The sequence below is a fragment of the Triticum dicoccoides genome, chromosome 7A (genome assembly GCF_002162155.2).
Source record: "Triticum dicoccoides isolate Atlit2015 ecotype Zavitan chromosome 7A, WEW_v2.0, whole genome shotgun sequence".
NCBI lineage: Eukaryota > Viridiplantae > Streptophyta > Magnoliopsida > Poales > Poaceae > Triticum > Triticum dicoccoides.
Genome location: NC_041392.1, coordinates 147,117,990 through 147,130,409, shown reverse-complemented (window position 1 = coordinate 147,130,409; position 12,420 = coordinate 147,117,990). Strand labels below are relative to the sequence as shown.

The 12,420-nt window shown below is 44.3% G+C and overlaps 2 protein-coding genes across 3 annotated transcripts; one reads left to right on the top strand and one right to left on the bottom strand.

The window, feature by feature from the left end:
• The first annotated feature begins 1,970 nt into the window (after window positions 1-1,970).
• LOC119332088 lies at window positions 1,971-5,731 on the top strand. The gene is made up of 2 exons (XM_037605258.1): window positions 1,971-3,275; window positions 5,452-5,731. The coding sequence occupies exon 1, from the start codon at window positions 2,052-2,054 to the stop codon at window positions 3,189-3,191; it is 1,140 nt and encodes a 379-aa protein (XP_037461155.1). The 5' UTR covers window positions 1,971-2,051; the 3' UTR covers window positions 3,192-3,275; window positions 5,452-5,731.
• A 294-nt stretch (window positions 5,732-6,025) lies between these two features.
• LOC119328410 (sodium/calcium exchanger NCL2-like) lies at window positions 6,026-11,524 on the bottom strand. Of its 2 annotated transcripts, XM_037601398.1 has the most exons (7): window positions 10,977-11,519; window positions 9,795-9,983; window positions 9,177-9,358; window positions 8,645-8,790; window positions 8,290-8,557; window positions 7,913-8,215; window positions 6,026-6,607 (listed from the first exon to the last, which is right to left on the bottom strand). In XM_037601398.1, exons 1-7 carry the CDS (start codon window positions 11,353-11,355, stop codon window positions 6,359-6,361), a joined length of 1,716 nt encoding a protein of 571 aa, XP_037457295.1. In that variant the 5' UTR covers window positions 11,356-11,519; the 3' UTR covers window positions 6,026-6,358. The 2 variants fall into 2 exon arrangements, with proteins under 2 accessions (XP_037457295.1, XP_037457293.1); XM_037601396.1 differs by having other exon boundaries at window positions 8,290-8,790; window positions 10,977-11,524.
• Between the last annotated feature and the right edge of the window lie 896 nt (window positions 11,525-12,420).

Genomic DNA, 12,420 nt, shown 5'->3' with positions numbered 1-12,420 from the left:
TTAGGGAGGGTATGTTGGACAGGTCCATGACCCTACCCTAGGTACATAGCTTCATCAGGTGCCATAGGATGGTGGAGTGGGCGGCTACATGAACATGATGGGAGGTACCGTGAATGGTGCCTTTGGTGGCAACATGTGAGGTAGCTTTGGTGGCAATGCATGGTGGCTTCGGTGGCATGCGAGGTGGGTTCGATGGAAACATGAATGGCATGGGAGGTGGCTTCGGTGGCAACATGAGTGGCATGCGAGGTGGCTTCAGTGGCAACACGAGTGACATTGGAGGTGCTTCCAGTGGAGTCGCGCGATGCATCAACGCATGAAAACGTTGACAAAGAAGCCATTGATGATGATGATGATGTAAATGTCTACAATGTGACCAGTGACAATGGATCAGACCCAAATTGAGATGCTATGTTGTTGTTATATTTCCTTTTAATTTGTTGGACCAAGAATTTTGAATGATATGACGCACTTTTGGTTATTGGATTATGAACTATGTTTGTTATGAAAGTTGAGTTCATATTAAATCTGAATATATTGCTCTATATGATAACTTTTATTCGAAATAGTGCGTAGCCCCGTGGCGGTCGGCATTTTACATCTTTACATATGCATTAGAGCATCTACAGCCGGGCGCCGCAAACCCTCCTCAAACGCCTGGGCGGGCCACCTGGTCACCGAGAGATCATATTTTTTTGACCCAGCTGGACGCCTCAAACGGGCCTCAAACGCCCGGACTGACGGGCACCCCTCATATTCAACACACATATGAGGCGGATATGGGAGCGGCCCGCCACGTTGGACCCGACCCTCGCTGGCCCACCCGACCCCACATATATTCGTTCCCATCCCTTCGCCAGACCAAACCCTAGCAACTTCACAGTCCTCTCCCCTCCGCTCCCTCCGCCACCCGAGCTCACATCCGTCCGTCTCCGGCATGACGGGCAGCGGATCTGACTCCGACCAATCCGGATTCGTCGACTGGGTTGTCATTCCGTGTGGGTTGGAGGAGGCAATGGCGGTCCGCATTGCATTCCGTCGCTCCTGGGAGGACATTGCCCCAACCGACGAACGGATCTGTCCGGCGCGACTCCATTGTGTCGGCTCAATGGGCGCTTGGGTCCTCTGGGGCTGGATCATCGCGGGCCCGACAGCCGAAAAATCTCTCCTTTCCCATCACCGGCCGGGCAGACTATGAGTCCCACCGGGAACGGGCAGCCCGCCGTGGGAAGGGGTGGAAAGGGTCGTCGAGGCCTTTATCGCGGCCGAAATGGCGGAGGCGGCTAATGCGGTGGCACGGGCGGCCGCAGAGGAGGAATCCATCCGCGCCCGCATTGTGAAGAAATGGCAGCGGAGGAACACGTGCTCTCTCTCCCGAGAGCAGAATCGGGCGGTCCGTGCCATGGTCAGACTGCCACCGAAGGAGGACATCGACGACGAGGAGCTCCGGCGACGAGCAGACCCGGCTCGATCCCTGCTGCGTCTTCGACCGGTACTTCCGCGAGAAGGACGGCAAGGACGCCGGGAAGGGCAAGGGCAGTCGTGGATGATGTCCACCATAGCCAAACATGCCAAATTTTGGTAGTCCGATGACATGTTTAGTGTAGTGTGATGGAGTAACGGGCGATGTGTGTGCAACTACATAGTTGCGTGAGTTTGTATGGATTTGAGATATGATAATTGAGGTGTCCGGATGTGAATTGCATTATTTAAGACGTGACCGGTTAGTCTCCGCGAACGCGCCCCGGCGCGTCCGTGGGCACTTGAGGAGCCAGATTTGCAAAGTCCGGCTGCAGGTGATCTATCTATTGAAGTAGTAGTTTTATATCATCAAATATATATCATCTGTCGGAGTTGACATTTTTAAATGTAAAAATCACTTTTTATGATATGAACTATACCTACGACACCTATTTTAACATCTTCAAATATACATCATCAGCGGCACAGCAAGAAAACGGCCACTTGGAGTGCAAAAACCCTACAGCTACAACATCCCAAACGCCTAGCGGTCAATCCTCCTCCTCCGCCGCCGCCGCCGCCGCGACGCGATGCTCCATCTCCGGAAGCTCTTCCTCTCCGCATCTCATGTCCGCACACCCTCCCTCTCTCCCCTTTCCCCGCTCCACCGCCTCCTCGCCGCCACCGCACCCGCATCCCCAGAGCCGTTCGCCGTCGAGGACTACCTCGTCACCACCTGCGGCCTCTCCCGGCCCAAGGCGCGCAAGGCGTCCAAGAAGCTCGCCCACCTCAAGTCCCCCTCCAAGATCGACGCCGTCCTCGCCTTCCTCGCCGCGCTCGGCATCTCCCCCTCAACCACCGCCGCCATCGTCGCCGCCGACCCGCAGTTCCTCTGCGCCGATGTGGAGCTGAACCTGTCCAAGCGCGTCGCCGAGCTCACGGATCTCGGCATCAAGCGCTCCCAGATCGCGCGCCTCATCCCGCTCGCCCGCACCACCTTCCGCAGCTCCTCCCTCGGCCCCAACCTCGCTTTCTGGCTCCCGGTCTTCGGCTCCTTCGAGAAGCTCCTCGGGGCCATCAAGGTGAACGGCGGCATCCTCGGAGCGGACCTCGAGAAGGTCGCCAAGCCCAACCTGGCCATCCTCCAGCAATGCGGGATAAGTGTCCGAGAATTTTCAGATACATACCTTACCCGGGTGCTCACTAGGCTCCCCGAGTACGTCGAGAATGCCGTGCTGTACATCGATAAGCTTGGCGTGCCCCGGGATTCCTCATTGTTTCGCTACGCGCTCATGGCGTTCGTGATTCAGAGCCAGGAGAAAATTGACAGGAAAATGGGGATGCTTGAAATGCTTGGTTGGTCACAGGATGATGTGTTGACTGCTGTGAGGAAGATGCCGTGTATCCTCACTATGTCCGAGGAAAGGATGCAGACAGCTGTGAATTTCTTGACAAGGGATGTTGGGCTGGAGATACCCTATATTGCTCAAAGGCCAGTGCTGGTCATGTATAGCTATGAGCGCCGGTTGCTGCCACGGCATTCCTTGCTAAATATTCTCAACTCGAAGGATTTGCTTTATCCTGAGCTTGACTTCTATTCTGTTATCGCGCTGACTGAGAAGAAGTTTCTGGACAAGTATGTGCATCCTTATGAGAAGAGTATTCCAGGCCTTGCTGCGACTTATGCATCTTACTGTGCTGAGAAGGTGCCGAATGAAGTTTCTACCTGAAAAGACAAAATGGAAAATGAGACTCTGTGCATGCTTAGTCTGGGAGCATGTTTCTGGATTGTCGTGTTGGAATAACATTTTAAGGTTTGTCACCCCCTTGACCCATGTTTTTAATGTTAAACAGTATGCTATGGGTGATCTTGTGTAACATCGCTAGTTAATGAATAGCAGAGTGACGGATGTGATCAGCACCTAGGTAGATATGGATCGTGGAGTGCCATCTCCAGTTTTCCAGTGAACATGCTTGATTTATAGTATGAATTAATTTGGCCTTAGGTTTACGCAGCTAATTGATAAATTTGGATATGGACTTGTCTGCAATGCATCTGGACCTGATGCTATATTATATGTGGAATTGCTCTGCAGAGATGAGTTTATTTATTCATACTCCCTCCGTTCACTTTTATAAGTCGTTTCAGACAAGTGAAATTGTGCTGTTTTGCACACTGTCTGAAACGTCTACAAAGCCTTATAAAAGTGAACAGAGGGAGTATTATAATTTGTTGTCACTGTTAGTGGTTCTAGTTTTTTTTAGAAACTTGCAATTGTTGAAATCATGGTTACCATATTCAGAATTTGCTCCTTTTTTATTAGACACTTCCCATTTTGCTGGGGGTATACATGTTTGGTTCGTGAACCTAGTGATTTTGGTCCGCCGACTCTGATTCACGAACATATTATTTGACTCGTGAACCCAATTATATCGCTTTGTGATCTTGGATGTTGATTCGTGAACCCAATCATTTTGGTTTGGCATAAAGAGAGTGACCATACCAGCAAAATACTAAGCTAAATTGGTGCTGGTTGCAAAATTTGCTTAATGGAACAACGAATGGACTGATAAACAACAAGCCCATGAGCTTATGTGTCATTGTTTAGTCTCAAAATTTAATACTTCAGTATAGGTACCTTTTTGCTTTGCTTTTCCAGCCCATGAAACATTTGTGTTTATGAAGAGCCTGCAGCTATTGTTGTATCTTCTATCTCTTATTCATTATTGAAAGCAGGACAAGTATGATCAGGACTTGCCATGGGCAAGTCACCTGATCTCTGTCCGTATGATCATCATTGCGTTCATCCTCCACTCCAGGTTCCTTGCATTGCATCTCCTGGTTGCAATCCTTGTTTGGTTGTGCTCCATTTTAGTTTTCAGTCTCAGTTTGCTACTTATAAAAGAGACCTTCCTTGTAACTTCAGAGAATCTTGATACACGTTGCGGTAGGGATGCAAATTTGGTATCCTCCGACCCTCCTTAGTTCAACTAAATGAACTAAGTTTTCAGAATTCACATTACTTTTGAAATTTTAGTTCGGTTGAATTATATTAAATAGGGTCGGAGGGTACCCTAAAGATTCCAAATTTGCATCACTATGTTGCGGATTTGAATAAAAAGTTTCGTGCTGTCTTTGCCTTTCATTGGATTTGTTTCACATAATGAAATGTACAAATACAAATTGATACCTTATTTCCACTGTGCCAATGAAAGACTAATGACAAAAAAATACTCCCTCCGTCCGGAAATACTCGTCAGAGGAATGAATGTATCTAGATGTATTTTAGTTCTAAATACATTCATTTTTATGCATTTCTCCGACAAGTATTTTTGGACAGAGGGAGTATATTTTTCTTTGGCATCTCCACTACGCCTATAATGCTGCAACATGTCGAGTTGAATGGTATGGGGCACAAAGTCCAGAATTAGCTAAGATGGGAAAGAAAATTCTTCCGCAACCCATTTGTAGCTCATCTATAAAGCGGAATTGGATCATGTATTCATCATGTGGAAAGTAAAACGATTAAATGCAAAGACAATGGATAAACTTATTTTTATCATCAAAATTGGTGATACAAGGACGGCTCCTGTGAGTGGGAAGTTGACCCTGAAAATTCAAATAGAGAAAAGCCTACCTCCATGCTTGAAGAGTTGAAATGCAGGAACCTTGAGTATGTAGTCAATGATGATGATTAGGGGTGGGTGTATAAACCGATGACCGAAATACGGAGCCGAACTAACCGAGACCGAACCTAATGATGATGCTGACGCTCGTCATGCTTTAGATGATGAATGCACTTATAAGCCTCCAAATTCTAAAGTCCAAAATCTAGTCCCATTTCAATTTTTAAGCTACGCTGATGCTGCATTGTCTCATCGACAGGTCACCTTCTTTTTGCCAAGTTAATGGCCTTGTTTGTCAATATTGTATTTTTTACTTTGCTCTTACATCCGTTCTCAGTCTTAACCAACTGTTGTTTTTTTCAGGCACCAGTTGGTAACCTGAAAACCAAGAAATGGAAGAGCTTCTGGAAAACTATCAAGGTCTTCTGATGGTTTATTCGATTTGTCCAACAACGACGAGTTCAGACTGGGCAAATTTTGGTTGGTAGATTTAGTTTAGTGGGGGATGGCTGATGGAATAATAGTGCTGCTGGTGCACATGTTGAGTTGTATTTTACCGAAATTGTCTTGGTGACGAGCGAGACCTAAGCAACTTTCTTTTTTTTTGAAATGAGGCAAAAGATTTGCCATTTTCGTCGATTAAGAAGAAGAGAATTGCTAGGTTAATTGGAGGAAAACCAGGTGAAAACCTAGATACAAACCCCACAAGGGGCATATGCGAACGACCTGGCCACAACATTGCCAAACAATCGACCACAGTATTGAGGATATGTCAGCCGAGCTTCAAAGAAAGTTGCAAGCCTCGCACCGACCTGGACCTAAGCACTATTATTATATCAACAAAATCGGTAAAAAGAAACATAACAACTCAAAACATAAATAGATAAACATACCACCTCAAAATATACAGCCATGTATGAAAAAACCCACTTCAATATGCAACCACGCATGGATAAAGACTTCTCATTCAGTTATGTACTTATGTTAGTTTGTCAACTGATGTTTAACAACTATACAATAGATTCATGTTTCGTATGACAAATCTCGATGAACTATACTGCAACCAATTCCTGCAGCAACACACGCGATATCATGATCACAGAGTTCATCTTCACTTATTAGTGACGGCCCCAAGTATGCAATATGTCAAAGCCATAGTCTGCATCCAACCGGAAACACGTACCAGACTGAGGTTTACAAACAGTAAGAGAAGTGAGCCATGCCGTATATCAGACCTATCAACTAATCACCATTCAGTTCAGGTTCAGGTCTACGACCAGCCAAACTTGTAGTCGAGGATGTAAACCAAGACCAGCGACAGTGGGTACAGAAGGAATGCGACGAAGCACGTCCACAGCGGGAACTTGGTCCGGAAGCTGGTGAAGAGGCCCATTATGATGCACACGAGGAAGATGACGAGCACCTCCGACGAGAAGTCCCAGGTTAAGCCCCTGACGTAGACCAGAGCCAAGAACACTGCCAGGCAGAGCGTGTTGTTCATGGTCACTCCACCGTACACCTGCAGTTGAAATGGCGGCATCGCATGAAATTCCCCTTTTGGAACTTTTGAGAAGTACAAATACTGCGGTATCGACAGATTTTTGGTTTGCGATGCTCCTGCCTTTCTTATTTTTAAAAAGGATATGGCCATGCTATTTTTACAATGACATGCTGATGGAAAATAAGATGGAAATATTTCCAAAATAAGCAGAGCCACACTATTTTCATGTGGTCGGTCTTGTATACAACATATATCCATGTACCACTGAAAAAACATGTATCCACGTTCGACTGCAAAGACCAGACAGTGACTTATACGTACTGATGCCGAAAATCATTCAATGAAATCAGATTTTGCACAAAGATCCGAGAGTGACTTGTATGTAGTGATGCCAAAAATCATTCAATCAAATTTTTGTAGTGATGCCAAAAATCATTCAATCAAATTTTCCACACTGCCATTTGAGTATAATTTCCTTTTGCCATTTGAGTAGAATTTTTTATCATCTGAAGTATGTTTTTTGGTATATCTTCTAGTAAACTGCGCTCAAACCCTTGCTACCATCACGGAATTAGTTTTGTATTAAATCCTTAAAAGTACCCTACGCCTTCTAAGGCTCAGTTTAAGCTTTCTTGTGATGTGATGTGCTCTGCTTCTGTGACTAACGTTTGTACAGAATCTAACATCCATTGATTGTCCTATCACATTTTGTCTCATATGTATCCGAACGGAATAAATATTTGGTTGCAGCTTGACCAAGAAAAAAGAATAATACAGCAAAATGCTCGTATATCTAAAAGCAACTCAAAAACAGACAAATATTTATGCACCATACAGCCTATATCCACTTAAAAGAAGCCTGCACAAAACAAGAAAAAATAGAATTCCATGGTAACAACAAAACACCAAGGAAGCCTAAGTCTACAGTATGTAAGAACTTTCAGTTCTTCAAAAAACTGTTTCTAATTTCTTCCACGGAATACCTTGCAATATAAGATTATCAAATAACTAGGCTAACAGTATAGGAGAAATAAAAACAAGAAAAAAATAGAATTCCATGGTAACAACAAAACACCAAGGAAGCCTAAGTCTACAGTATGTAAGAACTTTCAGTTCTTCAAAAAACTGTTTCTAATTTCTTCCACAGAATACCTTGCAATATAAGATTATCAAATAACTAGGCTAACAGTATAGGTGAATTAAAACAAGAAAAATTTAGTGGAGAAGGGAAAAAAACATTGACTAAGAAATCAATCAGAATGAAGGTATTTGTATGACTGCTCCAGTAGTCAACAGTAAACACAAGGTATCCAACAGACATACCTCAGAGAATGTTAGAGACAAAGTGCGTTGCTTCTTTCGGCTGGCAAAGATAATTGCCGAGACAGCCTCACTGGAATTGGTAGCCAAGGGCATCGCAATGAAGGAAATGAAAAAAGATGGTATACTGGTAGCACTTGAAAAGTTGTGCACAGCATCAACAAGTGGGTCTGCAAATGCAGCTGCCATTGCAGTTCCGAGAAGCAAAAGTGAAATGGCCTTGAAGCATGTCCAGGTTGGATTTTCAATAGATTCACCATCATCTTCATGCTTGTCAAGCAGTGCATTATGTTCTTCCCCTGTTGTCTGCACAATTGTAGGATGGCGCAATTTATCTTTATGGACAAAACAACTGCGCAAACATGTGACTACAAACTTACAATGTGAAAATCATCCATAAACTTTTTTGAGTAGGCACCAGAACCAGCAACAACACGCTTAGCTTCTTCCAGCCATCTAAGGACACCATCAACGAATTCTCCCTTTTCAATGGAACTATTCCGAGACCTATCAAAGTCAGCCATGACTTGATCTGTAGCTAGGTTAGTATCCAACTCAATATCTTCAAAATTCACACCAACGATGAAAGCCTGTAGTTCACCACGCCCTATCTTTCCATCATTGTCCAGATCAATTTTGTGAAATAACCTGCCAATTTTTACAGTATTATTTAGAAGATACGTACTTTTTTGGATGAAAATATAGGTAAAAACGAATTGCAAACCAGTGGCATACTTCTCTATGACAGAAACATTTGGTGTGCCATCATCATCAACAAGGTGACCAAAAGTATGCATTTGAGCATGTTTCAGAAGCCCAGACATTACATGCTTCAGTCTTGAATATTCTAATTTCCTCCTCTGGATCCATGGCTGAAAGATCTGTTTGTAGAGTATGCAAGTATTGTTCAATGGGGCAATATAGATCAAAATAAGATGATAATAAATGTAAGTAGTGTGTGATTGCCCCTTGGAAAATTAATAAAACATATATGAACACATGCCAAAAGATTTCAGCTCCTGACCAAATGAAATGCCTAGAGGAAAGTCAGATGGGTGGTAGAGAGGCATCATTTATTCTTGTTAAATTTCCTTTACCTCCAAGATTTTATAAAGTGTCTTGATAAAAAAATCACGATTTTTTCAGACGAAATGTACATAGCTATACTAGAGAGAAATGTACATAGCTATACAAGAGAGAAATGTACTATTAAAGCAGAAAAGGTGGGAAAGCGTAGGGTTCATTTTCCCATGAGGTCAGTATATACCTGGTACAGGCAATAAGTAAGCAGAAGTAGCACTGCAACTATAAGCCCAAGCAGTAGAGTTAAGCGATGACCAGATTGGAGCTTCAGAATTTGCGGTATCTGAACAACGATAAAGGGGAGAACAGATATCGCCATGATTCTTGCTGCATAGCTGGTCTGCAAATCAGTGGAAACACCAGAGCCTAACAGCGCAGATGTTATTTAGCAAAATATCAGAAGGGGTCTAATGGATCACGTATGCACTGATGCAAGCCATGGAAACTAATTATGCCATAGAAGGTGACTATTCCTAGCCATCATACTGATGTATCATGTCCAAAATTCTGTTTGTGATGTAGAGGTAAAAAGAAATCAAAATTTCTTATACTGCGTGACCCAACAAACACCTATAGTTTCATGAAGTGTTTCCTCAAAATAGTTTCATTAAGTGTAAGCTGAAGAAGTAGAGCCCCTATCTAAACTAGTCTAGTGATGTTGAGCATCACATTGTAACTAAATATACAAAGCTATTAGGTGGTGATATTGTTCAATGATTTGTTTGGAAGTCCAGATGTCAGGTGCATTCAATGATTTCTTAGGTCGGAACCCCAAACTGGAATTTAAGAAATAACAACATACCAAAAAGACTGAAGGCTTTGGTATCTTGGGAATCGATTGTAGTAGAATCCTCTGACAGATCACATTTACCGACAATAACACAAGATCCCCAAAGTATGGTTAAAAGCATGATCGTAGATCCCGCCAGCAGGCCCATTCCGATCAAAACCTGACTTTGAGCAACCTCCTTAGTGCCAGAGAGACCGGAAACTGGAATGCAAGAAACAGACACATTATGCATTTTGCATCTACATATCACTCGAGTGTTCGTAAAAATGGGACAAAAAACATACTTTATTATGTAATTATTTGATGCTAAGTCATTCCAAATAATGACTTCCTTGTATACTATGCATGTTTGCTGAGAGTAAAATATATTATAATGCATACTATTTATTATATATTAAAATTTATTTTGAAAAGGAGGATAACCCCGGCCTCTGCATCAAGCAATGCACACAGTCATCTTTATTATATTATACATTGCATATTAAAGTGACATTTTTTCTTTTTGTCATATCCTTTGGTTTTGGAGAAAAAATTCATGTGGTTTATATTTAATATCTAAGCATTATATTTTTTTTATATAATATGCATATTGACATTTTTTGTATGTGTGTGTGGTGCAAATGGCGAAAATATTAGTTTGTCTAAATTACTTACGTGATTAATAATCAATATACTTATGTACTTAAACCGAACATAGTGATATTACTAATTTCCGGCAAAAAAAGAGAAAAGAACGCACATTATTAACAGAACAAAATAAACACTACATGTTGCTCCTTTGTGTTAACAGATTGATTAGTACCCGTAAAAATCAGATTTTTGATTAGTAAAACAATAATAAGGGATTTTTATCTTTCCTTATTTACCATCAAGATTTAAGGAAACTATAACCATTTTCCTAGTTACCTGCAAAAAAAATACTAATCTCTTTCCTATTTTGTAGAAGTAAAATGTCCACAATAGCCCTGCACGATCATGGACATTATCTTAACTAGTAGAGGTAATATCATACTATTAGCCATTGGATGACAAACATTTGATGGTTCCTAGCGATTGGGAGCATCCAACGATGAGACGATCCGAAAAGTAAAAGAAACAGACGCAGCGAAGCGAGGAGATGAACAGAGTTTTTTTTTGTGAAAAAAGAAAGAAGGAGATGAACAGAGTTCACGGGAAGAAGAAGAACGAACGAACCGAGGATTAGCAAGGCGTCCGGCAGCGCGCCGAGGATGGGGAGGAAGAGGCCGCCGACGATCCCCGGGCCGAGGATCTCGAGCAGCAGTTCGCTGCCGGCGGAGAGGTAGGTGGCGGACTTGAACATGAGGAAGCCGTAGGCGAGCGCGAGGAAGAGGTTGCCCCCGGCCGTCTCCGTGCACGGCAGGAAGCCGTAGGTCATCTCGCACCCGCCCTCCTCCGCCTCCCCGGCCGGCCGCCCCGCCGACGAGAGGCGGAGCACGGCGGCGTCGGACGCGCTCCCCTGCCCCGGGAGACCGTCGGAGGCGAGGAGGCGGCCATGGGCCGCGACGGCGACGACAGCGAGGAGGAGGACGGCGAGGGTACGTGGCGGCGGCATCGGGTGAGAGTGGGATGGAATAATGGCGGCCGCGGCGTGGCACAAGTGGTGGGGCAGAGTATGGTGCGGCTCGGATGCTTGGGCTGTGCCGGCCGGGGTTAAAGGCCGCGCCGGCGCGCGCGAACCCGACGGCTACGTGGATACGCTTCGCGAATGCGGGCAGGCGGCACGTGGCCCGTGGCTGCGGAATTTAGGCCGGGCAGGCGGAATTTTTATCGAAAGAGCGCGTAATATGTGGGGTCCGAGAGGGCTGCTCGGATAAAGAAAAATACAAAATCGAGATTAGGATATTGGGGGAACGCCCGCGGCGCCGGGGCAGGTGTGCAGCCTAGCAGCCTCTTCGCCTTTTCTTTTCTCTTTTGCTGTTGCCATGCTCATGCCTCCTCGTTCACTTTTTGAGGCTACGATAGGAAGTGAGATGCAACGGAAAGCCGGCACCTCTCGTTTTCCCTCGAAGCTACGTGAGGCCGTTGGACGTTATCTTTGGGCTACACGATGATGATAACTAGGGACTTGGATATGCCGCCCTTGCACATGTGATTTGGCTGAAGAGACCAAAATAATTACTACTTCCACACGTGGGTTACCCAACTATAAAACGATTCCCGACGCCTTTCAAGCCTAATCTTGTTTGTTTAGATACAATCCGATCTATGTTCTCTCTATATGTGGGCGATCTATGTTCCTCGTCACTAGACTAACTGGACTGTGCCTATAGTGGACACAAGCTTGTATGTTGGGCATTGTTGCCACTGAGGTGATTCACTGTTTTGCATTTATCGGCTCGTGTGAGGACGGGACTTCCCTTCATTTCCGGCACATGCAACCCGCTTCTATAAGTCATGATTTAGTATCTCCAACCACTATCGTACCATATTTCTCGAATGCTATCGGCTCACATGCATTTGATATGAATGCAAGATGGTTATCATGTGCTAGACATGGGGAAATCCACATACCAAGGATATGTCACCTGCCCTTATCAAACAGCTTGTACATTCTCAAAATGTGTAACAGTAAATTGTTCAATTTAACTACTACAACTTGTGCATTTTACGAGTGATA